This window comes from Halichoerus grypus, chromosome 7, assembly GCF_964656455.1.
Source record: "Halichoerus grypus chromosome 7, mHalGry1.hap1.1, whole genome shotgun sequence".
In the NCBI taxonomy this organism is placed as follows: Eukaryota; Metazoa; Chordata; class Mammalia; order Carnivora; family Phocidae; genus Halichoerus; species Halichoerus grypus.
In genome coordinates, this window is record NC_135718.1 from 58307212 (window position 1) to 58334366 (window position 27155).

Below are 27155 nucleotides of genomic sequence, written 5' to 3' on the forward strand. Positions count from 1 at the left end.
TAAATGTTTTTCACAAGGATGCTAAGATCTTTCAATGGATAAAGAGCAGTCTTGAACAAATGGTACTGGATATTCACATGTAAAAGAATGAAGTTGGGGGATGCCTGGGTGGTTCAGTTGGTTAAGTGTCTGCCTTTGGCTCAGGTCATGATCCCAGGGTCCTGGAATCCAGTCCCACATCGGGCTCCTTGCAGGAAGCCTGCTTGTGTGCGCACGCCATGCATGTGCACACGTGCTCTCTCTCTCTCTCCCTCTGACAAATAAATAAATAAAATCTTAAAAAAAAAAAAAAGAGTGAAGTTGGACCCTTACCTTGCACCATATACAGAAATTAATTCAAAATGGATCTAAGGCCTTAATATAACAGCTAAAACTGCAGAATTCAAGAAGACATAGGGCAAAAGTCTCATGATATTAAATTTGATAATGATTCCTTGCATATGACACCAAAAACACAGAAAGTAAAGAAAAAATAGATCAATTAGACTTTATTAAAATGAAAAACTTTTGTGCAGCAGAGGGCACTACCAAGGGAATAAAAAGGTAAACCACAGAATGGGAGAAAATATTTACAAATCATATATCTGATAAGAGATTAATATCCAAAAAATATTTTAAAATCTCTAAAACTCAATAACAACAAAAGAAACAATTCAATTTAAAAATAAGCAAAAGTTTCAAATAGATATTTCTCCAAAGAAGATATACAAATGGCCAATAAGCCCATGAAAAGATGTTTAACATCATTAATCATCAGGGAAATAAAATCAAAACCACAATGAAATACCACTTCTCATACATTATGATGGATATTATTTTTAAAAAGGCAGAAAATATGTGTTGGCAAAGTTGAGAAGAAAATGGAACCTTTGTGCATTGTGGGAATGTAAAAAGCTGCAGCCATTGAGGAAAATAATATAGTATTTCCTCAAAAAAATTGAGTATAAAATTATCATATGATTTAGCAATTTTATTTCTGGGTATGTACCTCAAACGTTTGAAAGCCAAGACTCAACCACATATTTATAAATCAATGTTCATAGCAGCATTATTCACAATAACCAAAAGGTGGAAACAACCCAGTTTTCATCAACAGAAGAATAGATAAACAAAATATGATATGTCATATAGTGGACTACTATTTAGCCTTAAAAAGAAATGAGGTTTTGACACATTCTACAACATGGATGAACCTTGAGGATATTATTATATGTGGAAAAGCTGGATGCAAAAGGTCAAATATCACGATTCCTCTTCTGTGAGATGTCTAGAATAGTCAAATTTGTAGAGAGAGAAAGTAGAATAGTGTGTTTTAAGGACAGTTTATAAATAGAGTAATAACTATGACTGACATGCTTAGTGTGCCAAGCAGCAAAGATGAATAAGACATAGTCCCACCTATGAAAGAGGCTCATGTGAAGCAGACATGGGTATAAACAATCATGCAATACCGTAAGTATTTTGTTATATGAACAAAGAGCTTTTAAAACACAGAATACAATTCAGTTACCTGGTTAAGGGAATAGGACAGATTTCACAGTATATAGTAACATTTTAGCAGAGATAGGAAATATTTCTTCAGATGGACCACAGCAGGAAAAAGAATGGAACAAAGATGTTAAGGAGGTTTCAGTTGTAAAAGCAAAATCATAGAGGTGTAAAAATACATGGTATCACCAGGAGATGGAGCTTAAGACAGTATGGCTGGAACATAGGCTAAAATGGGGGGGGGCGGTAATTTTTCCAACACAGTGAACTATAGGTAAGGGCCAGCTTGTGGAGGTTTTTAGACTGTGATTCAGTGAAATGGAATTTGGATTTTATTTTTAGTCAACTAGGATTCTATCAAAGGTTATCAGCAAGGGAGGGTCACTTTCGCATTTGAGAAAGAAATGTGTTTGTAGTAGGGAGAATGGCTTGGAGTAAAAATAGAATTAGGTAACTATTTAGAGGGCCACTAAGATAGTCCTGTTAAGATGTTTGTTTATACATAAGCTCCTGAAGTTAAAGAGACTCTTTAATTATAAAGAGTCTCTTTAACTTCAAGAGTTAATTAAAGTTAAAGAGACTCCTGTTATAATAAGCTCCTGAAGTTAAAGAGACTCTTTCAGACATGAGCTGACTAGGTGATTCACAGGGTCAGGGGTGATTCTGACATGTACACATCTCAAACATAATCTGAAGAAAAATGCGTCAGAAAGCAACATAATGTATTTCATTCACCTTTAGTTATGCATGAAGAGGATTTAAGAATTGTCTTTTTTTTCCCCTCTAGAAATATAGCTAAAATGCCAGGAGAGTGACATTAGAATGAAGATTTCTTCTGCCTTGAAGAGGGTTAACACATCTTCTGAATTTTGTCTGCTTTTAGATTTAAGCTAAATATCGGGAGAGTCAAGTAGGATAAAGTTTTCTCATAGTGTGCACTGTTGAATCAGATAAATTGGATCAGAAGCAGAACTGAAAATGTCCTTACAAAATATAGCCTGTCTTATATTCATGACTCCATATTTCCGCTGAGGGTTCCACACCAGCACTTTCTGTGAGGCATAATTTCAGCACAACCACATGTGTACACAGTTGTCCAATTGCAGGGACAGTGAAACACCAGAGACCAGAGCCTTTGCAGTGTACACAAACGTAGTTGTAAGTTAATAGGTTAATAAAACTCCAAAACTGAAGTCAAGGAATATTGCACAGTAGTTATTTCTAAAAGTAGTGTGTGTTTCTTTAAAATTCAATGTGTTCCTCTTTCATAAAAAAGAAATAAAAGGAGACAATATCAACATAATATTTTCAAGCAACCATTTTCTCCCTGCCTCTACCTCCAATAATTCATTGAAAGTCATTTAAGTAAGGTGCAGCCTTTAGGTTACTGAGCAGAAAATGTTTCTTTTTAATTCTTATTGCCATCATATTTTGGTGAAATCTGAATCCTGTGTCCAATATTCTGCTACACCATCAACTCCTGTTTTCCAAATCCAAAAGCTGTTTTAGTCCTCATTATTCTTGACTCTCCTACAGCATTTAACCTTTCAAAAAGATTTTCTTCCTCATCTGAGTCTTTAAAACCTTTGTTTTCTACATCCTTCTTTTTTTTGTTATTATTATATGTTAATCACCATACATTACATCATTAGTTTTTGATGTAGTGTTCCATGATTCATTGTTTTCGTATAACACCCAGTGCTCCATGCAGAACGTGCCCTCTTTAATACCCATCACCAGGCTAACCCATCCCCCCATCCTCATCCTTTCTAGAACCCTCAGTTTGTTTCTCAGGGTCCATAGTCTCTCATGGTTCATCTCCCCCTCCAATTTCCCCCCTTCATTCTCCCCTCCTGCTATCTTCTTTTTTTTTTTTAACATATAATGTATTATTTGTTTTAGAGGTACAGGTCTGTGATTCAACAGTCTTACACAAGTCACAGTGCTCACCATAGCACATACCCTCCCCAATGTCTATCACCCAGCCGCCCAATCCCTCCCACCCCCCCACCACTCCAGCAACCCTCAGTTTGTTTCCTGAGATTAAAAATTCCTCATATCAGTGAGGTCATATGATACATGTCTTTCTCTGATTGACTTATTTCACTCAGCATAATACCCTCCAGTTCCATCCACGTCGTTGCAAATGGCAAGATTTCATTCCTTTTGATGGCTGCATAATATTCCATTGTGTGTGTGTGTGTGTGTGTGTGTGTGTGTGTGTGTATATATATATATATATATATATATATATATATATATATCATTTCTTTATCCATTCATCTGTCGATGGACATCTTGGCTCCTTCCACAGTCTGGCTATTGTGGACATTGCTGCTATAAACATCGGGGTGCATGTAACCCTTCGGATCCCTACATTTGTATCTTTCGGGTAAATACCCAGTAGTGCAATTGCTGGATCATATGGTAGCTCTATTTTCAACTTTTTGAGGAACCTCCATACTGTTTTCCAGAGTGGCTGCACCAGCTTGTATTCCCACCAACAGTGTAGGAGGGTTCCCCTTTCTCTGCATCCCCGCCAACATCTGTCGTTTCCTGACTTGTTAATTTTAGCCATTTTGACTGGTCTGAGGTGGTATCTCATTGAGGTTTTGATTTGGATTTCCCTGATGCCGAGCAATGTTGAGCACTTTTCCGTGTGTCTGTTGGCCATTTGGATGTCTTCTTTGGAAAAATGTCTGTTCATGTCTTCTGCCCATTTCTTGATTGGATCATTTGTTCTTTTGGTGTTGAGTTTGATGAGTTCTTTATAGATTTTGGATACTAGCCCTTTATCTGATATGGCATTTGCAAATATCTTCTCCCATTCTGTCAGTTGTCTTTTGGTTTTGTTGACTGTTTCTTTTGCTGTGCAAAAGCTTTTCATCTTGATGAAGTCCCAATAGTTCATTTTTGCCCTTGCTTCCCTTGCCTTTGGCGATGTTTCTAGGAAGAAGTTGCTGTGGCTGAGGTCAAAGAGGTTGCTGCCTGTGTTCTCCTTTAGGATGTTGATGGACTCCTGTCTCACATTGAGGTCTTTCCACCATTTTGAGTCTATTTTTGTGTGTGGTGTAAGGAAATGGTCTAGTTTCATTCTTCTGCATGTGGCTGTCCAATTTTCCCAACACCATTTGTTGAAGAGACTGTCTTTTTTCCATTGGACATTCTTTCCTGCTTTGTCAAAGATTAGTTGACCATAGAGTTGAGGGTCCATTTCTGCGCTCTCTATTCTGTTCCATTGATCTATGTGTCTGTTTTTGTGCCAGTACCATACTGTCTTGATGATGACAGCTTTGTAATAGAGCTTGAAGTCCAGAATTGTGATGCCACCAGCTTTGCTTTTCTTTTTCAACATTCCTTGGCTATTTGGGGTCTTTTCTGGTTCCATACAAATTTTAGGATTATTTGTTCCATTTCTTTGAAAAAAGTGGATGGTATTTTGATGGGGATTGCATTGAATGTGTAGATTGCTCTAGGTAGCATTGACATCTTCACAATATTTGTTCTTCCAATCCATGAGCATGGAACATTTTTCCATTTCTTTGTGTCTTCCTCATTTTCTTTCATGAGTACTTTATAGTTTTCTGAGTGCAGATTCTTTGCCTCTTTGGTTAGATTTATTCCTAGGTATCTTACGGTTTTGGGTGCAATTTAAATGGAATCGACTCCTTAATTTCTCTTTATTCTGTCTTGTTGTTGGTGTATAGGAATGCCACTGATTTCTGTGCATTGATTTTATAGCCTGCCACTTTACTGAATTCCTGGATGAGTTCTAGTAGTTTTGGGGTGGAGTCTTTTGTGTTTTCCACATAAAGGATCATATCATCTGCAAAGAGTGAGAGTTTGATTTCTTCTTTGCCGATTCAGATGCCTTTTATTTCTTTTTGTCTGATTGCTGTGGCTAGGACTTCTAATACTATGTTGAATAGCAGTGGTGATCGTGGACATCCTTGCCATGTTCCTGACCTTAGGGAGAAAGCTCTCAGTTTTTCCCCATTGAGAATGATATTCGCTGTGGGTTTTTCATAGATGGCTTTTATGATATTGAGGTATGGACCCTCTATCCCTATACTCTGGAGAGGTTTGATCAAGAAAGGATGCTGTACTTTGTCAAATGCTTTTTCTGCATCTATTGAGAGGATCATATGGTTCTCGTTCTGTCTTTTATTAATGTATTGTATCACATTGATTGATTTGTGGATGTTGAACCAAACTTGCAGCCCAGGGATAAATCACACTTGGTTGTCGTGACTAATCCTTTTAATGTACTGTTGGATCCTATTGGCTAGTATTTTGGTGAGAATTTTTGCATCCATGTTCATCAAGGATATTGCTCTGTAATTCTCCTTTTTGATGGGGTCTTTGTCTGGTTTGGGAATCAAGGTAATGGTGGCCTCATAAAACGAGTTTGGAAGTTTTCCTTCCATTTCTATTTTTTTGGAACAGTTTCAGAAAAATAGGTATTAATTCTTCTTGAAATGTTTGGTACAATTCCCCTGGGAAGCCATCTGGCCCTGGGCTTTTGTTTCTTGGGAGATTTTTGATGACTGCTTCAATTTCCTTAGTGGTTATAGGTCTGCTCAGGTTTTCTGTTTCTTCCTGGTTCAGTTTTGGTAGTTGATGCATCTCTAGGAATGCATCCATTTCTTCCAGATTATCTAATTTGCTGGCATAGAGTTGCTCATAATATGTTCTTATAATTGTTTGCAGTTCTTTGGTGTTGGTTGTGATCTCTCCTCTTTCATTCATGATTTTATTTATTTGGGTCATTTCTCTTTTCTTTTTGATAAGTCTGGCCAGGGGTTTATCAATCTTGTTAATTCTTTCAAAGAAAGAGCTCCTAGCTTCATTGATCTGTTCTACTGTTATTTTGGTTTCTATTTCATTGACTTCTGCTCTGATCTTTATTATTTCTCTTCTCTTGTTGGTTTTAGGCTTTATTTGCTGTTCTTTCTCCAGCTCTTTTAGTTGTAGGGTTAGGTTGTGTATTTGAGACCGTTCTTGTTTCTTGAGAAAGGCTTGTACAGCTATATACTTTCCTCTTGGGACCACCTTTGCTGCATCCCAAAGATTTTGAACAGTTGTGTTTTCATTTTTATTTGTTTCCATGAATTTTTTTACCTCTTCTTTAATTTCCTGGTTGACCCACTCATTCTTTAGTAGGATGCTCTTTAGCCTCCATGTATTTGAGTTCCTTCCAACTTTCCTCTTGTGATTGAGTTCTAGTTTCAAAGCATTGTGGTCTGAAAATAGGCAGGGAATGATCCCAAACTTTTGGTACCAGTTGAGACCTGATTTGTGACCTAGGATGTGATCTATTTTGGAGAATATTCCATGGGCACTAGAGAAGAATATGCATTCTGTTGCTTTGGGATGGAATGTTCTGAATCTATCTGTGAAATCCATTTGTTCCAGTGTGTCATTTAAAGTCTTTATTTCCTTGTTGATCTTTTGCTTAGACGATCTGTCCATTTCAGTGAGGGGGTGTTAAAGTCCCCCACTATTATTGTATTGTTGTCGATGTGTTTCTTTGCTTTTGTTATTAATTGGCTTATATAATTGGCTGCTCCCATTTAGGGGCATAGATATTTACAATTGTTAGATCTTCTTGTTGGATAAACCCTTTAAGTAGGATATAGTGTCCTTCCTCATCTCTTATTACAGTCTTTGGTTTAAAATCTAATTTGTCTGATATAAGGACTGCCACCCCAGCTTTCTTTTGGTGTCCATTAGCATGGTAAATGGTTTTCCACCCCCTTACTTTCAATCTGGGGCTGTCTTTGGGTCCAAAATGAGTCTCTTGCAGACAGCATATCGATGGGTCTTGTCTTTTTATCCAATCTGATAGCCTGTGTCTTTTGATTGGGGCATTTAGCCCATTTACATTCAGGGTAACTATTGAAAGATAGGAATTTAGTGCCATATTATTGCCTGTAAGGTGACTGTTACTGTATATTGTCTGTGTTCCTTTCTGGTCTAATTTGCTTTTAGGCTCTCTCTTTGCTTAGAGGACCCCTTTCAATATTTCTTGTAGGGCTGGTTTTGTGTTTGCAAATTCCTTTAGTTTTTGTTTGTCCTGGAAGCTTTTTATCTTTCCTTCTATTTTCAATGAGAACCTAGCTGGATATAGTATTCTTGGCTGCATATTTTTCTTATTTAGTGCTCTGAATAGATCATGCCAGTCCTTTCTGGCCTGCCAGGTCTCTGTGGATAGGTCTGTTGCAATCTATATTTCTACCATTGTAGGTTACATATCTCTTCTCCTGAGCTGCTTTCAGGATTTTCTCTGTGTCTCTGAGACTCATAGGTTTTACTATTAGATGTCAGGGTGTTGACCTGTTTTTCTTGATTTTGAGAGGGGTTCTCTGTGCCTCCTGGATTTTGATGCCTGTTTCCTTCCCCAAATTAGGGAAGTTCTCTGTTATAATTTGCTCCAGGATACCTTCTGCCCTTCTCTCTTTTTCTTCTTCTTCTGGGATCCCAATTATTCTAATGTTGTTTCGTCTTACAGTATCACTTATCTCTCCAATTCTGGCCTCGTGATCCAGTAGTTGTTTATCTCTCTTTTTCTCAGCTTCTTTCTTTTTCATCATTTGGTCTTCTATATCAGTAATTCTCTCCTCTGCCTCTTTATCCTAGCAATTAGAGCCTCCATTTTTGATTGTACCTCATTAATAGCCTTTTCGATTTCAACTTGGTTAGATTTTAGTTCTTTTATTTCTCCAGCAAGGGTTTCTCTAATAACTTCCATGCTTTTTTCAAGCCCAGCTAATATCTTTAAAATCATCATTCTGTACTCTAGTTCTGACATCTTACTAATGTCCGTATTGATTAGGTCCCTGGCAGTCAGTACTGCCTCTTTTTCTTTTTTTTGAGATGATTTTTTCCATCTTGTCATTTTGTCCAGAGGAGAACAGATGAATGAGAGAACAAAATGCTAACAGGGTAACAATGTCCCCCGAAAATATACTCTAAACAAATCAGAAAAGACCTGAAACTGAGGGAAAAGAAAGGAAAGAAAGAAAAAAGAAAAAGATAAAAACAAAAACAAAACAAAACAAAAAAATTGGAATATGATCAAATATGATCAGGCTGGTGCATAGATCAGTGCCACACACTAGATTTGGCGTGTATTTTGGTCTGTTAGAAGAAAGTGCCTCCCAAAATTTTAAAGAAAGGAAAACTTATATATGTACAAAAATAAGGGTTAATACGATGAAGGGATGGAATATGACTGCAAAGATGAAAACTATAAAAGATTTTATAAAGGAATTGATAAGAAGTTGGTTGAAAAAAGAAAGAAGAGGATTTAAAAAAAAAGGGGAGAGAATGTGATCAGGCAGGAGACTAGAACAAAGCCATACACTAGAGATTTAGGGTATATTTTGATCTGTTAGAAGAAACTGTATCCTAAAATTTTAAAGAGAAAACAACTTATATATATATACCAAAAATAAGGGTAACTTCTATGAAGGGATAAAAATGAAAAATAAAAACATATTTTTTTATAAAAGAGATTGATAAAATGTTGGTTGAAAAAGGGAAAAAGAAAAATTCCAAAAAAAAAAAGAAAGTTAAAAAAATAATTAACTTTGAAAGACTAAAGAATCATGGGAAAAAAGCCATGAATTCTTTGTGCAGTATTCCCCTAGCGCTGGAATTCTGCCATTCTCATTGATGGGTAAACTTGGTCTTGGCTGGCTGTTCTTGCTGATCTTCTGGGGGAGGGGCCTGTTGCTGTGGTTCCCAAATGTCTTTGCTGGAGGCAGAATTGCTCCGCCCTTGCTGGTCCAGGCTAAGTAATCTGCTCAGGTTTGCTCTCGGGAGCTTTTGTTCCCTGCAAGCTTTCAGTACAGCTTTGGAGGATGAGAGTGAAATGGTGGCCTCCCAGTCTCTGCCCCGGAGGAACCGAGAATCGGGTCCCCACTCCTCAGTGCGTCCCCAGGGAAAAGCAGTCAATTAGTCCCGTCTCCCCGGTCTCCGGCCACACTCCGAGCTCACCCGGCCTGTGACCGGGTGTTTCTATCTCTGGCACCCGACCCCGTGTGGAGTCTCCAAACCCAGCAGATCCCTGCAGGGCGCTTCCGTGCCACTCCTCCTGGGGGTGGAAGGTGAGTCTCCCCGATCTGCCACTTGTTGGGTCCCTGCTGGAGGAGCAGTGGCCTAACTGTGCCGCGGATCACGATTTATGGCAACCCCAAGCTGAGAGCCCGCTCCTCGGCTCCGTCTCTGCAGCCGGCTTCTCCACTCTGGTACCTGGGAGCTCTGCCACACTCAGGCACTCCTGGTTTTTCTGTGACCCCAAGGGTCCTGAGACCACACTGTCCCGCGAGGGTTCCACCCCCCCCCACTGCTTAGCCACTGGAGCAACGTCCCTTAGCGGAGCCGACTTCTAAAAGTTCCGATTTTGTGCTCTGCTGCTCTATCACTTGCCAGAAGCGGGGGACGGAGGCCCCTCCCCCGCCGTCTATCCTCCCCAATATCGCCTCGGATTCACTTCTCCGCACGTCCTACCTCCCAGAAATGTGTCACTTTTCTGTTCAGAGAGTTGTTGCTATTCTTTTCTTCGATCTCCTGTTGAGTTTGTAGGTGTTTAGAATGGTTTGATCCCTATCCAGCTGAATTCCTGGGACCAGACGAAATCCAGGTCTCCTACTCCTCTGCCATCTTGCTCCTCCCCCCCTTAATTATATATTTTTAATGATATTTTACCTATGTCTGCTATTTCCTCTATTAGAATACGAGTTATATAGTGCTTACTCGTGTCATTTTGCACACAGAAGATACATCGGATTTGTTTAATACCTATTTTAAGTTTGTAAGACAGAAGTTTAGGAAGAATATGACAGCCGCAAATAAAATAAAATTCTTACCAAAAGCAAAGAGGGAGTTACACACAAGGACATTTTACCATTTTCCCTGCTGTTAAAAGATGTACATGTTTTCTTTTTAAAAGAATACCTGTTATCTGCACAATGGTAACTATTCCCAAAGAAATCACTATGTGAATGTTGTACATCTTTGCAGATCATTAATGCTGCACTTGCTTTGGCGGCAAGACCCAAAAGTCAAGTGGTCAAAAAAACCATGGAAATGTACAAGCACACGTGGGAGAATCATATCCATGTCCTCACCGAAGCTGTAGATGACATTACAAGCATTGATGACTTCCTTGCTGTATCTGGTATGTTTTGAATCTTTTAATTTATACATTTGCCCTTGTCAATTTTCTGAAACAGGATAATTCTGAAAATAATTAATTTTATGCAATATAATGAGATTCTTGTTAATGATCATCTTTCTCGAAGCCAAGTACTGCTATGTGTGATCTACTCTAGGATAATGAGCTTCATGCCTTGTAATCCTTACAATTCAACAATTTACACTGTGTCTCTAAAAGAAACGCCTATTCATAGACAAAGCATAATTGAAAATAGTACTGGAAATCTTAGGCATTTTCTGGCTTTTTGAATAAATAATCATCTCCCCCTTTAATATATTTATATCTTTTGATTTCTCTGCACTTCTTTTCTAACATAATTTTTCTTCACTAGAAAATTTAGATAGATAGATAGAGGGGAAAACTCTTCATTGATTTGAGGTACAATATGTACTTCAGCTTCCAGTATATGTATTTGAATAACGGTGATCTAAATAATCAAATAAATAAGTCTAAACAGCTTACTACATCAGTTACAGATGGGCTTGAGATTTCATGTCAAACCTAGATGATTCTTTTATCACATAACAGAATAGCATACCATAGGATTATGAAATTACTCTAATAAAACCATACTCTCAGAAGCATAACTCAGGTTTTGATTATATTGTTATAGCAGCAAAGAACTAAATACTTCTTAATCTTTTTTTTATTTTCTTAGAAAAATTAAGCCTCTCCTTAAAATAAATTACATTTTGGGGGCACCTGGCCGGCTCAGTCGGAAGAGCATGTGACTCTTGATCTCAGGGTCCTGAGTTTGAGCCCCATGTTGGGTGTAGAGATTATTTAAATAAAAACTTTTTAAAAATAAAATAGATTACATCTTTTTCCTTTTTTTTTTGAAAGAGACTGGAATGTGATATTATTTTTTATAAAATGAATATTCTTGTGAATTTCTAAAATCATTTTATCTTTTAAAAGTTTCCTGATGTTGTTTGTTTAACCTGTGGAACTCATTACTTTCATGCATGTATATATTCTCATCTTGAATGATAGTTCTGGAAACCTGGTGTATTTTCATGGTACATCAATGAAAGAAATGTATGGTAATTATTTAATAAATTGTTTTATTTCTGGAGAGCTGAAAACTTTGAAAATAATAGAAAATGTATGGGTGAAAATATTAACATCCCTTGATCCCACTATTCAGAAATAACAACCATTGATATCTGATTTATTTCCATCCAAATATATATATATATATATATTTATACATATAAATATATATGTATAAATTTATGTTTTTAAATAATTGTGTCATGAGGCATATAATAAATATTTGGCTGAATTTTCCCACATCATTATACATTTTTCAAAAAAAGCTGTTTTTCTTAGCATTTAGATAAATTGCAATTTTAACTATTATAAACAATGCTATGTTAAGCATATTTTTGTCTATTTACTGTCTTCTTAGTATAGATTTTGTGTGTATGTGTGTCCAATCAACATCTTATACAGGGGCAATCTTTGGTTTAATTATTAAATGCTAGATTCCGTTTTTTAATTGGTTCTTTTGGTTACAAAACAAAGAAACCTGCTCACACTACTCTCTGTAAAGGCAGTTTATTATAGGTATACTAATGACACAATAGGGAGAAGCTCCTGGACACATAAGAGCAAGAACTGTAATTGGTCTGTCCTTGCCTGATTAGAGCTGTGGGAGCCCTGAGATCTGAGCAAGTCCATAGGTCCTGAGAACAGGAGCTCATGCTTTTTCTTTTCAGTGCTGGATTAATCTGACCCCTCAACCTTCTGAGTCTGCTACTTTCTGTGAACAGCTTTAGCACTTCAGCATGCTTTTCCTACACATAACAGAAAACTCATATGGAAGTTCCCTAAGTAACAAATAAACAAAAACAACAAAAATTCTGTTAGAAAAGAAGTGCAGAGAAATCAAAAGATATAAATATTTATATACATGAGGGAAGGTACCTCATGTAACTAGATGTTTAAGATAGTTGATTCTAAACTTACTCGCCTAAGCATACCGAAGGACTTAGATAGGAATAGTCAAGACATATGAGGAATAGTATTTTATCACTAACATTGTTTAGAATTGTCAGTACAGGATAATAATTAAAAAGTGGATTAATATTTAATGTGTTTCATGTTTGTTTTAAAATTCTCTACAGATAATGCACTCCATTAGTTTCTATATCCAGGGTGGATTGTTTCTACTTTCCTGCCCTTTGGATGTTCTAGCTGGTAGTGCTCTAAGGTTATTAATGACCTCTGTAGACATCTCCAGATTCTATTGACCTTCCCTCATGGTTGCGTCTCAGAGCTTACATCTCAAGCATCGTACAATACCACCTAAAGCAGGAAGGCAAGGTAGCTTGTTGGCTTCAAGTTATCAGGTGGATGGGCGCCTGGGTGGCTCAGTTGGTTAAGCGACTGCCTTCGGCTCAGGTCATGATCCTGGAGTCCCTGGATCGAGTCCCGCATCAGGCTCCCTGCTCGGCAGTGAGTCTGTCTCTCCCTCTGACCCTCCTCCCTCTCATGTGCCCTTTCTCATTCTCTCTCTCTCAAATAAATAAATAAAATCTTTAAAAAAAAAAAGAAAGAAAGAAAAAAAAAAGTTATCAGGTGGAAATCTTTCCTGGTTGACTTCCATCAGACTTTCTCTTATGTGTCATAGGTCAAAACTTGTTCCTGTACCTACACCTGAACCAACTGCTGGCAAAAGGAAATGGGATTTCTATGATAGGCTTAGAATGGTGACAAATGATTAATAACTGACTGGGGGCCAGAGGAAATGGTAGTCCTAATTTGTAGCACTTCCTGAATTCTGTGCCATAAATACTGTCACATAAGCAGGTTTTAAGCTACCAATGTGATGTCACTGAAGAGATGCAAAAAAACAAGTCTTGTGAGTTGGTATAACAGATTCTAGCAGACTACTGGGCTTAGACCAGTCGTAATTCAACCTCTCTGACTAATTACTTACAATGCAAACAAAATCAGAGGTTTTATGAGCAGAAAAGAAGGGAAATTGGCTGTTGACTAGAGACAAAAGATGTCTACCCCAGGCACTCCTTTCTCAGGTTTCTGTGCTTTCATAAACTTGTCTTGTTTAGTTTAGCATGAGCCCCATTGATGATTCTCATTACATCCTAACTTTCAACATCGGTTCCCACAAATAATGGCATCTTTTCTCACAGTCTTCTAGCTGGCTTTATATATACATCTTTTTTAGTACTAGGCTAGAAGTCCTAAGTCCAAGATCACAGGCCAACCAATGGGTGGGGTACTTTATTTCAGATAGCTAATCATGCTTCACAGAGCAGTGATGGTGGCTGTCACAGCCTGGCAGCTTTTGTGTGGGGGCAGGTTGTTTTAGAAAAAGTTGCAGATGTGATTAGCAGTGAACAACTTTTCTGGTGACACTTTATAATGATCGTTCAGAAATCCTGTTTGTACTCACAGACTGCTGGTTCCTCTGTTTGCCAGGTAGAAAAACTGACAACTTAGTTCATGTTTGTGAATTACCTAGAGGATATTCTTTTTCATGATTTTTATAAAATAATTTCATCTTTTTCTTCGGCTTTCTTTCAGTACTTGATAATAATACTCAATTCTTTTGTTGTTATTGTTTTCTTTTATAAGAATAAATAATAGAGGCCCTGCAAAGATTCCCACTTTTCTTCTGAGTCAGTTGTGAAAATTTGGCGCTTCTCCAAACATCAGCTGTCCGCATTAAAATATAAACAAAACTTAAAACCTAAAACCAGTGAGAAAGGATTCTTGGACTTTAAACTATTATTTTATTGTCATTGGCAAAGGTAGGGATCACAGTGGTAAAATGTTTGCATTATAATAATGTTTCAGAGTGATTAGATCATCTAATATTGACTAACAGCTTTTGAAATAATAACAAATGTCTTTTAACTATTGCTTTTCCCAATATTAGAAATATCATTGATGATTTTTAAATTGTATGTTTATATAATCACCAAATTTTTCATGATATACAGAACTCAAAATACCAATTTTTAGAAGCCATTTTTGCATTATTTTGTTTTGTCATATACATAGAAAACTCTGAACATAAGTACAATCAGTGTTTTCTTGAAAACCATAACATATAGCAACTTCATCAATTTATTATATATTTAATTTTTTTATGTGTAAAAATAAAATGAAACAGTGAACCAAAACCCACCTTTAAAATCAAAGGGATGTTTGGCTAACTAAGTTCTTTGACATTTAGTTGTCCAAAAAAGGATCTTTCCAGTTTAGTGTTATTTATGTAATACTTTCAGTATCATCTTGCAAGTAATTAGAAAAAAAATTTTAAATGCATAGGTCTCCAAACTTTTTGTCCCATCACTGACTGTAGGACTTATCCCCACTCCATTCACTATTCTTTGTTTTTGTTTGTGTGTGGGTGTTTCTTTTTGTTGTTGTTGTTGTTTTATCACTCTCTGAAAATACGTGTAACAGAACACTTGTCAGAGAGTTGCTGGACTGGAAGACTCTTTGACCACATCAAGGTCTGTCTTTCTTGTAGACAGAAGATGTTCCTATGTGATGAGATTTGTGAAGCTCTGTCTTTCCAGCCTGCCAAGATGCCTGAAATCCCCAATATTAGTTATCCACATGGGAAAATAAAAAGTTTAAAATCTCCATTTAAGATGCAAATTTGGGAGAGGAAACATATTAACACATGCCTCAACTTTTTGAATCATTGCCTTAATTGACTCATAGTGAATTGTAACCCCAAGGAACTAAGCTCAGAAGAAGTACACTTTGATAGAAGAGGAAATGACTTGGACCATATGAACTATTTAACAATTACTAAGAACTGACTAAATGTGAGGGTTTGTGAAGATATGAACTTTTTTTCATTTATTCATTCATTCCTTAAATATTTATTGCATAATTTGAAGTGCTAAACCCTACAAAAGTTACTTGAGGTTGAAAAAAAATTTAAAAGTTAGGCGGGAGAGATAACTTGCAAGAAAGCTATGATAATGGGGATTGTTGGAGGGAAGGGACCACATGAGGAATGGAGTAAGCTACAGACAATGGTTTGGAATTTTCTAAAACAGAGATTGACCACTTACTGATTAGAATTAGCTCTGTTGTTCCGTTATTGTAAAAGATTTTCTCATTTTAAAGATAGTATCATATTGACTCTCAGTGAAGTATAGTGTTGAAAGATGCTTGGAGATCTCTTTCTTCCATGTTCTAAATTTCTAATACACCCACTTTTCTCCATATCCACTGCTCTCACCCCTCAGTTCAAACCACTCTCTCTTACCTTAATCACCACATAATTTTTCTAGTTGAACCTCCTGTTTCCAGTTTGCTTGAAGGCTTTCAATAGGTATTTGCTGAATGAATAAAAGTATTTATTCCCCTTTATAATTCTGTGTGAGATTAATTTGAGGAGGTTTATGTCTTATGCTTTGAATAAATGTGTTCATCTTTGGAATAAATAGTTTAAGAAATCTTCAAGTTATGAAAAATAACTTTAAGCATTAATCATCACAATGTTCTGTGACCTTGACTTAGTAACACAAAGATAACTCTGATGCTACCCTCAAAATTGCACTAACAAAATCCTCCCCATTCATGACATTGTGGTAAACATGATCTTTGGCTTCTAAAAAGTTTTATCTGAATCATTTGACAAAGAAAAATGAAAATAAATAGACTTATAATTTTCTTTCAAAATTAATAAACACATAATATTAGCAAGATCAAAATGTTAAGTCAGTTGCACACAAACTAAGCACTCTTAATATAATGGTTATGGAATAGGTGCTGGGACTAAAGGATGACCAACATAGTATATATCTGTGCAAAGATAAGTTATATAACAATAACCAATTATCTATTTTCATACATTCACTTATATATCTCTTCAATATATACCTATTTGAAATTTTAGTTGATTAAAGGCATCAAGACATGATGTGTTTCAATAAAAATATATTCTTTTAAAATTGGGATTGAAACAATATTCTGCAAAAATGGATTTTGATAAAAATATACTGAATATCAACTATATGCAAGGCAATATGCTGGGAAGTAGAGGAGGCTGTAAAGAAGGAAAAGGCACAGGGCGCCTGGGTGGCTCAGTTGGTTAAGCGACTGCCTTTGGCTCAGGTCATGATCCTGGAGTCCCAGGATCGAGTCCCACATCAGGCTCCCTGCTCAGCAGGGAGTCTGCTTCTCCCTCTGACCCTCCCCCCTTTCATGTGCTCTCTCTGTCTCTCTCATTCTCTCTCTCAAATAAATAAAATCTTTAAAAAAAAAAAAAAAAGAAGGAAAAGGCACAAAGTTTGCTTTCAGAGAACACACAATCTAGTATATCAAATTAAATTCCAAAGGATTTTAATCATCATATTAACAAAATGCTATGCAGTTAATCCTGCTGGAATGTCAGAGCATTGAGGGGAACATTTTTAAAGATATAGCATTTGAACTGAATTGTTGAATTTAACCTCGAATAAATTGGAATAGCATCCCAGAAAAAGAAAAAAGTGTGAAAGTGCACGGTAGCTTTGAGGAAGGGCAAGTTGACCAGCATTACAGGAACAGAGGGTACATCTGGTTTGGTACTGGGCTTACAAAGTCAATGGGTGATATTATATAAAACCCTAAACATTTGAGGAAGATGTAGATCACCTAAAATATTAACTAGTAGTGTCGCAGACTACATCAGTTTTTCAGATCACTAACTCTGAAAATCACCCTTACAGAATTAGGTAGTAGAGAGCTAAATAATGATTTAATTGTTCTTAGAAGTGAAAATAAAGTAAACCCAATATAAAGCAGATGTTCCCTCATTTTCTCCACCTCACCTCCAAGGAATTAAAACGTTTAAGACTGACACATCCAAGATGTAACAATAGGAAGGTGAGGTGAGAGCCAATTTGATGACTTAAACCTGGCTCAGGCTGAATAACTTGGGTGCCTGTTTACCAAGAAAAAAAAAAAATCTCTTCTTCATCTGGATAATCCAGTGATGACCTGCAGCCAGGATCTCCTATGCCATTGGCTAAAATCAAGAGACAGTTTTGTGGTTGTAAGATTCTTTTCTCTGGGTCCTTTGTGACTACATTTTCACATAATGGTATATGCCTCAGTGATCGCCATGGAGACTGTGGGGAAATCATACAGCTTTACGTAAGTCATGGAAAGACAGGGAGAAAGCATGCTTTCAGAAATGATTGAATAGGCTCTCCCGAAGTAATCCACTATTGCTCTATTGCTAATTAGGCTTTGAATGACTGCCTATACTTACATGATGAAAGAATAGTTTGGGCATGTGAACTGGAATTTATCATGCATCATTCCATGTACTCACAGGCAAGTTCACTCAAGATGCTCTCATTTGAATGAACAACGGATACCCTGCAGTACTATTGTTTGAATATTATGAATTCAATTTTTAGAAAAGCCATAATTAGAAGTCCTCTTTTGACTTTGTCAAAATCAGATTTGAGAATTTTTATCAGAACTTTAAGGTAGAGCTGGAGTAATCATCAATAATCTTACTGATGAAATAAATAGCACTAAGGGCTTGCATCTTAGACTCGTATATAAAGGTAATAAGCATTTCCTAAATTCTGAAGATGCCCTAGCTATGTACTTACAAATGCTCCAAATGACAAAAATAGACCTTTAATAAAGGATTTTCTTAAAATTGCCTCAGTGAATGTATGTACACTATTAGTTACCATATTATTTGCAATAGACACAAATTTCAGAAACTTTCAACAAAAACAGAATCAAAGTGATTACCAAAATTTCATTTGTATTTAGTTATTTCTGGGCAGTGTCTCAACTGTAAGCACATGTATTTAATAAGTGTAATTTGGATAAATAAAAATCCTTAATATGGTGAATCCTGTGAGAAATTACATTAGTTAAGTGTTTAGAGGGCAAGTTTCTCCTTGCCATACAATACTGCCCCACGTACTTGTAATTCTAAGACATGCTCCTGAGCATTCTGAAAGACCAAAGTCTCCAGCTAGAGATGAAGGGGTTTTAGGCAGGAAAAGCAGGATGCTCCTTACCTACATTTTCTCCAAAGGTAGGAGAAATGGAAAAAGCATGCCTCCTGCTAGATACAGGATCTGAAAGTAGGGAGTCATGTATCTGAGCTTGCAAGTTTGTGTTGGCATAGTTTTAAGAACTTTAATAGCATCCTGGAGAATCTTAACAAAACAATAAAAACCTCTGCTTACAGAGTGGCCCCAGAGCTTGTGCTGTGAACAATTTATGTATATTTGAGAAATACAGCTAAGGATTACATTTTCACAAAGCATATATCATTCCTACTAAGATTTCACCACTAAAGGAAATCTTAGAGTTGAGGCATCAAGACAATGGACTATATCCCTAGAATCCATGGGAAACACAAGAAAAGAAGAGTTTGGAAGGGGTTAAGTGTGCTTAGGATTAATGATTTTGTCATTTCCTACCAAATTTATGATCTTTGAGCAATAATTTCTACTCACCAAATGCCCTTCTCTAAAATGTTAATAATTATATTATTTTGCCATGGTCTGAATGTTTGTGTCCTCCCAAATTCCTATGTTGAAACCCTAGTGCCGTATGTGAAAGTATTAGAAGGCAGGGCCTTTGGATGGTACTTAGGTCAGGAGGATGAAGCCCTCATAAAGGAGATTAATATTCTCATAAAGGAGACCCTACAGAGATCCCTTGTCCCTTCCATTATGTGAGAATATAGAGAGAAGGCATTGGATGTGAACCAGGAAGAGGGCTCTCACCAGAATGCAACCTTGCTGATACCGCGATCTTGGATTTCCCAGTCTCTACAACAGTGAAAAATAAATTTCTGTCATTTATAAACTACCCAGGCTGTATTATTTTGTTAGAGCAGGATTCATTGACTAAAATATATTTATTAATTTATTTAACAAATATATACTGAGCACCTACTAGGTGATGAGATTGTTTTAAATCCTGGAGCTAGAACAATCAATGTAACAGACATAACTCCCTGCCCTCTTAGACCTCACATTTTCACATGGTTGGAAGGATTAAATAAAATGATATATTTAATATGCTTTGAAGAGTGATTAGAACATAATAAGTGGCCCAGTAAAAGATAGACATTATTACTAGCATCAGTGGCAGGCCACTGCTAAAATTTAAAACAGGTATGATAAAGATAAACCTCTTTAAAGGAGCTACCTTGTTAAACCATCCCAATAGTTAGTACATTATAGTTTATCAAAATAACTTAAAAAATTATCTAGCTATCACATGTCAAAATTTATAAAATCCTAGGAAAGGTTATACAAGGGTCTTTAATCTTACATATAGTACCAAGTATGACTAAAGTTAAGGTTTGGTAAAGCTGTATGGTAAGATTATATTGTTTATTATTCTATACACTCTAGTCTTTTAGGAATGCTTGAAATATTTCACAATTTTTTAAAAAATCTAGCCATCATTTTGATACCCTCACCCACAAAACAGGGGTAAAAAAATCATACAAGATCTCACAAAATATCATTCCATCAGAATCTGACCCTGTTGATAAAGGTTTAGGTTCACCTTCACAAAGCATTTTCTTAAACTGTATTACTGAGATTCACAATCAAGTTCAAGAATACTGGATGATCTCCATTATTTGGTGATCTCTTTTATCATATTTAGCCAAAAAAATGTGTGGTGCCCATATTAAAAGTACTTTATTAAAGCATGATATATATTTACACTGTCACAATTTAAATAAATGAATTCATAATTTTTCTGCATCAATATTTATATGGTTCTAATAGCTGTTCCATAGTGTGTGTGTTTACTTTGGTGCATGACTTTTTTTATCTTTTTTTTTTAATTTAATTTTATTACGTTATGTTAGTCACCATACATCATTAGTTTTTGATGTAGTGATCCATGATTCATTGTTTTCGTATAACACCCAGTGCTCCATGCAGTATGTGCCCTGCTTAATACCCATCATTGGGCTAACTCATCCCCCCACCCCCATTCCCTCTAAAACCCTCAGTTTGTTTCTCAGAGTCCATAGTCTCTCATGGTTCATCTCTCTCTCTGATTCCCCCCCCCTTCATTTTTCCCTTCCTTCTCCTAATGTCCTCCATGCTATTCCTTATGTTCCACAAATAAGTGAAACCATATGATAATTGACTTTCTCTGCTTGACTTATTTCACGTAGTATAATCTCCAGTCTCATCCATGTTGATATAAAAGTCAGGTGTTCATCCTTTCTGATGGCTGAGTAATATTTCATTGTATATATGGACCACATCTTCTTTATCCATTCATCTGTTGAAGGGCATCTCGGCTCTTTCCACAGTCTGGTTACTGCGGACATTGCTGCTATGAACATTGGGGTGCATATGGCCCTTCTTTTCACTACATCTGTGTCTTTGGGGTAAATACCCAGTAGTGCAATTGCTGGGTCATAGGGTAGCTCTATTTTTAATTTTTTGAGGCACCTCTCCACTGTTTTCCAAAGTGGCTGTACCAACTTGCATTCCCACCAACAGTGTAAGAGGGTTCCCCTTTCTCCAGAACCTCTCCAACATTTGTTGTTTCTTGCCTTGTCAATTTTTGCCATTCTAACTGGTATAAGGTGGTATCTCAATGTGGTTTTGATTTGAATTTCCCTGATGGCTAATGATGATGAACATTTTTTCATCTGTCTGTTAGGCATTTATATGTCTTCTTTGGAGAAGTGTCTGTTCATGTCTTCACCCATTTTTTGACTTGATTATTTGTTTTTTGGGTGTTGAGTTTGAGAAGTTCTTTATAGATCTTGGAAATCAATGCTTTGTCTGTAGTGTCATTTGCAAATATCTTCTCCCATTCTGTGGGTTGCCTCTTTGTTTTGTTGACTGTTTCCTTTGCTGTGCAGAAGCTTTTTATCTTGATGAAGTCCCAAAAGTTCATTTTTGCTTTTGTTTCACTTGCTTTGGAGATGTATCTTGAAAGAAGTTGCTGTGGCCGATGTCAAAGAGTTTATTGCCTATGTTCTTCTCTAGGATTTTGATGTATTCCTGTCTCACATTGAGGTCTTTCATCCATTTTGAGTTTATCTTTGTGTGTGGTGTTAGAGAATGGTCAAGTTTCATTCTTCTGTATATAGCTGTCCAATTTTCCCAGCACCATTTATTGAAGAGACTTTTTTCCATTGCATATTTTTTCCTGCCTTGTTGAAGATTATTTGACCATAGAGTTGGGCTCTATAGGGTGGGGGGATGGGTTAGCCCAATGATGGCTCTGTATTCTGTTCTATTGGTCTATATGTCTGTTTTTGTGCCAGTACCATGCTGTCTTGGTGATCACTGCTTTGTAATATAGCTTGAAATCAGGCAACATGATGGTTCTAAGGGGAAAATACATAGCCATCCAAGCCTCACTCAAAAAATAGAAAAATCCCAAATTCACCGACTAACTCTACACCTTAAAGAACTAGAGAAAAAGCAACAAATGCCTAAGCTATGCATTAGAAGAGAAATAATTAAGATTAGAGCAGTGATCAATGAATTAGAAACCAGAAACACAGTAGATCAGATCAACAAAACTAGAAGCTGGTTCTTTGAAAGAATTAATAAGATCAATAAGCCACTGGCCAGACTTATCCAAAAGAAAAGAGAAAGGACCCAAAATAATAAAATTATGAATGAAAGGTGAGAGATCACGACTAACACCAAGGAAATAGAAACAATTATTAGAAATTATTATCAACAACCATATGCCAATAAGCTGAGCAACCTGGACGAAATGGTTGCCTTCCTGGAAACCTATAAACTCCCAAGACTAAAACAGGAAGAAATTGACAACCTGAATAGGCCAATAACCAGTAACGAGATTGAAGCAGTGATCAAAAACCTCCCAAAAAACAAGAGTCCAGGGCCTGATGGATTCTCTGGGGAATTTTACCCAACATTCAAAGAAGAAATAACACCTGTTCTCCTGAAGCTGTTTCAAAAAATAGAAACAGAAGGAAAGCTTCCAGACTCATTCTATGAGGCCAGCATTACCTTAATCCCCAAACCAGGCAAAGACCCCATCAAAAAGGAGAATTTCAGACTGATATCCCTAATGAATATGAATTCCAAAATTCTCACCAAAATCCTAGCTAATAGGATCCAACAGTATATTAAAAGGATCATCCACCACGACCAAGTGGGATTTATCCCCGGGATGCAAGTGTGGTTCAACATTCGCAAATCAATCAGTGTGATAGAACACATTAATAAGAGGAGAGAGAAGAACCATATGGTCCTTTCAATGGATGCAGAAAAAGCATTTGACAAAATACAGCATCCTTTCCTGATTAAAACTCTTCAGAGTATAGGGATAGAGGGAGCATTCCTCAAGTTCATAAAATCCATCTATGAAAAACCCACAGGGAATATCATCCACAATGGGGAAAAGCTGAGAGCCTTTCCCTTAAGATCAGGAACACGTCAAGGATGCCCACTCTCGCCACTATTGTTCAACATAGTACTAGAGTCCTAGCAACAGCAATCAGACAACAAAAAGAAATAAAATGTGTTCAGATTGGCAAAGAAGAAGTCAAACTCTCTCTTTTCGCAGATGACATGATACTTTATGTGGAAAACCCAAAAGACTCCACCCCCAAATTACCAGAACTCATACAGCAATTCAGTAATGTGGCAGGATACAAAATCAATGCACAGAAATCAGTTGCTTTCTTATACACTAACAATGCAACTGTGGAAAAAGAAATTAGAGAAATGATTCCATTTACAATAGCACCAAAAACCATAAGATACCTCAAAATAAACCTAACCAAAGAGGTAAAGGATCTATACTCTAGGAACTACAGAACACTCATGAAAGAAATTAAGGAAGACACAAAAAGATTGAAAAATATTCCATGCTCATGGGTTGGAAGAATAAACATTGTTAAAATGTCTATGCTACCCAGAGCAATCTATACCTTCAATGCCGATCAAAATTCCAATGACATTTTCAAAGTGCTGGAACAAACAATCCTAAAATTTGTATGGAATAAGAAAAGACCCTGAATCACCAAGGAAATGTTGAAAAAGAAAAAGCTGGGGGTATCTTTTTTTGGGGGGGGGAATGCTACTATTAATATGTGTGGAAACATCCCAGGAACTCTAAGAGTTTTATAGATTTATCCTCATTTATTGTTCCACCTAAAAAGAATTTTGCTAGTATAATCAGGTTTAAAATATAGAAGCCTGTCACAAAGAATTCCTGAATTGTTCGAATTCTCTAGGACCATAAATAAGAATGATGTTACTTTTAGCTCCTCTCTAATATTAAAGGTACGTAAAAGCGCTTCTTTTTCAGAGTAGCCTATTATCCCCTATTAAAAATTAGTTTTCGCCTATTTTTTTTGTCAAAATATGGAGGTCATGTATAAACCATAATTCTGGGTTTTTCCATCTTGAACTTTCTTGAATCAGAGAGAAAGATATACCTAATTCTTAAGGCTAACTTTCAATTTGTTATTCAGCTTTTGAGTCAAATAATTAACAAAAGCTCAAATCTCTTCCTCTGTAAGTCATTGGTTGTCCATGAAGATACAGCTGAACAATTTTGTAGATCATGATAAAGCAAAATAAATATCCCTTTGAGCTAGACTAAATATGCTTTGAGTGGGAAAATGAGACTCTTCTTTCTTATCAGAAGTTAGTGAGATTCTGGAGGTGAATTTAAATGTGAGAAAAACAAAACAATTAAAAAACACTCAAAACATCAGATTAGTAAAGATGAAGTCAAAGAACGAGAAGCAATCCAATACAGTGGATGTGTGCTGATTGTTAGGTTTTACTTTATTGCAGAGCTTTACACAACGTTTGGTATACTGCAGATACTTAATAAGCATTTGTTTAATTAAATTTGTTTTACTTAATAAGCTCTCATTTGATTTCCACAGGAGTAACCTTCAAGTAATTGAGGGTAGATTTACTTTTTACATTTCACAACGTCCCAACACAGGTTTTAGGGCAAAGCCAGAATGTATATGTAGCATAACTATTCTAGGCGACTGCAAAAATTAAGCATAGCTATGCAAAGTGATTTTTCTTGTTGGTATAATAATGCTGTTTCCAAATCAAGCCTTCGCCTAGCTATGTAATTGCACAGAATGATCACTGTGCACCTTTCACCAATGTAAAAGATTAAGCTCATTTCCTACAGGGCTAAAGGTTTATGTGCCAAGATCTTTATTTCCTAATGTAAAACCTGATGTGTTTTAATTTTGATTTTGTAATTCACTAAGCTTAAATTTTTTTTTCTGTTTAATTAGGCACTAACAAGTGATACGAAATGTAGGATATATATGTATTTCAAACGGTTTATGACACGTACCTAAATGATTGTCTTGACAGTAGAGGAGAAAACTTTAAGGTGCCTTTGGAAAAATATCTCTGAACAAAATAAAAATCTTGTTTTTGCCACATTTTAAATGTCATCTGGCTGTGTGCTATTGAATTGTCAGAATTTTAAGTAGTAAGTAAAAATTCAGTTTATCCGCCAGTGACATATGTAAGAAGTTATAAGGAAGCACACATTTACTGTGATTCCACTGAAAGTTCAGTATTTTTCCCCTTTGAAAATACAAAAGTGTATTTTGTATAGGTTCCTTACTATCCCTCTTGTGTTTTTAAATAAAATCAATTAAAATTGAGAAGATGTTGTTGTTGTTGTCAGAAATATGACTTATTTAGCAAACAGGACTAAGAATAATGGGTTGGGCAGCTATGTGTAGGTTGTGCTCACTGGTAATAAAATATCACAAATCTACCTTTTTTAAAATTCAGATAGTGACAGTTTATTACAGGAAAGAATTTAAAATACCGTTGTATCACATAAATTTGGGATCTGACCCTCAGAACAAAAATCTATAGGTATAGTTTTTTGATATATAGATTTCCTACAAGGATAATCTGATTGCTATTGGACTTTTATTATCCATATCTGCTGGTTTACGATTGGTACGATTCTAATTCCCTCCCTGTTCTATTTCTTTTAAAAAATGTCCACGAGTGCAAATAGTATGTTGGAAGATGGTGGAGAATTGTGTGATTTGTCTTGTTCTTGGCCTGTGACATATTTTACATAGAAAACTGAAGAAAATATGTTTTGTATTGCTGATGTGCTATCAGCGACCAAATGACCTTTATCATCTTAAATACATAATATGTCATGTCAATCAGAGTAAGGTTTGATTATTAAAAGATAAATTAGCCCTACACAGCCCTTGCTCCAATCATGCCTTTTTCTGCCCTTTTCACCATATTCGTCTCAATCTGCTTAAATCCTATCCTCAGACACCACTTTATCCTTTAAACCTTTCTTTCTCCTTTAAACCTCTCTATGCTCTCTCATAATCTTGGATTTGTACTGAAACTTTTATCACTTTCTGCCTTTTACTGTAGTTACTTTTATATATTTTTGTTCTCTATTATTTGGAGGTCCTGGAGGGCTATTGTTATTGGGTGAACTGTGTCCCCCCAAGTTTATATGTTGAAGCCATAACTCTCAGTACCTCAGAATGTGACTGCATGTGGAAATCGGGTCGTTAAAGGGTCATTAGAATGAGCCTTAATCCAATATGACTGGTGTCTTTATAAAAAAAAGGAAAGTAGTAAAAACAAAACAAAAAAAAGGAAAGTAAGACACAAGATATGTACAGAGGAAGAACATGTGAAGACATAGGGAGAAGACAGCTATCTGCTAGCCACGGAGAGAGGCTTCAGGAGAAACACACGCTGTCAACAAACCCTTTGATCTGAGGCTTCTAGCCTCCAGAACTGTGGGAAAATAAAGTTTTGTTGTTTAAGCCACATCAGTCTCGGATACTGTGTTATGGCTGCCCTAACAAACTAATACAGCTATTATTCATCTTTGTTGCTGGACCACTTAGCGCAGTACCTTGTACCAAATAGTATCTTAACAAAAGTCATTCAACTGATTTCCTACACAGTTTATTCACTGTAAACTTAAGTTTTATTTCAGTGAAGTAGAGGAGCATAAGACAATTCCCTCTTTGATCCTTAACATTGAAGAAATACATGGCAGCATGCTTCAATGATCCAGGCTTCCCTTCCAGCATTGTTTTTTTTTTTTTTTTATTGTTTTTCAAGACTGAATTTAAGATTTATTTATTTATTTGAGAGAGAGAGAAAGAGAGAAAGAAAGCAGCGGGGAGGAGAGGGAGAGGGAAAAAGAAACCCAAGCTGACTCCACACTGAGTGCAGAGCCCAACATGGGGCTCGATCTTAGGACTCTGAGATCATGACACTTCACCAACTGCACCACCCAGGTACCCCAAGACTGAATTTATTTTTGACAGCTGGGGACCTCTGAAATTCTGTAAGAATTTCTGATTTGTCCATTGGTTTACTTAACTGAATTCTGGTATGGATCATATTGTAACAGTTATACTTTTGTTTCTTAATTATCACAGTAATAAAATAGTAATTATGAC

General features: G+C 36.4%; 1 protein-coding gene across 3 annotated transcripts in view; it reads left to right on the forward strand.

The window, feature by feature from the left end:
- The window catches only part of CTNNA3 (catenin alpha 3), a 1800030-nt gene that overhangs the window by 1202424 nt on the left and 570451 nt on the right, over positions 1–27155 (forward strand). For all 3 annotated transcript variants that reach the window (XM_078077659.1, XM_078077660.1, XM_078077661.1), the window contains one exon: positions 10516–10672. In XM_078077659.1, coding sequence (XP_077933785.1) covers positions 10516–10672 — 157 coding nt within the window. The remainder of the gene's footprint in view (positions 1–10515; positions 10673–27155) is intronic.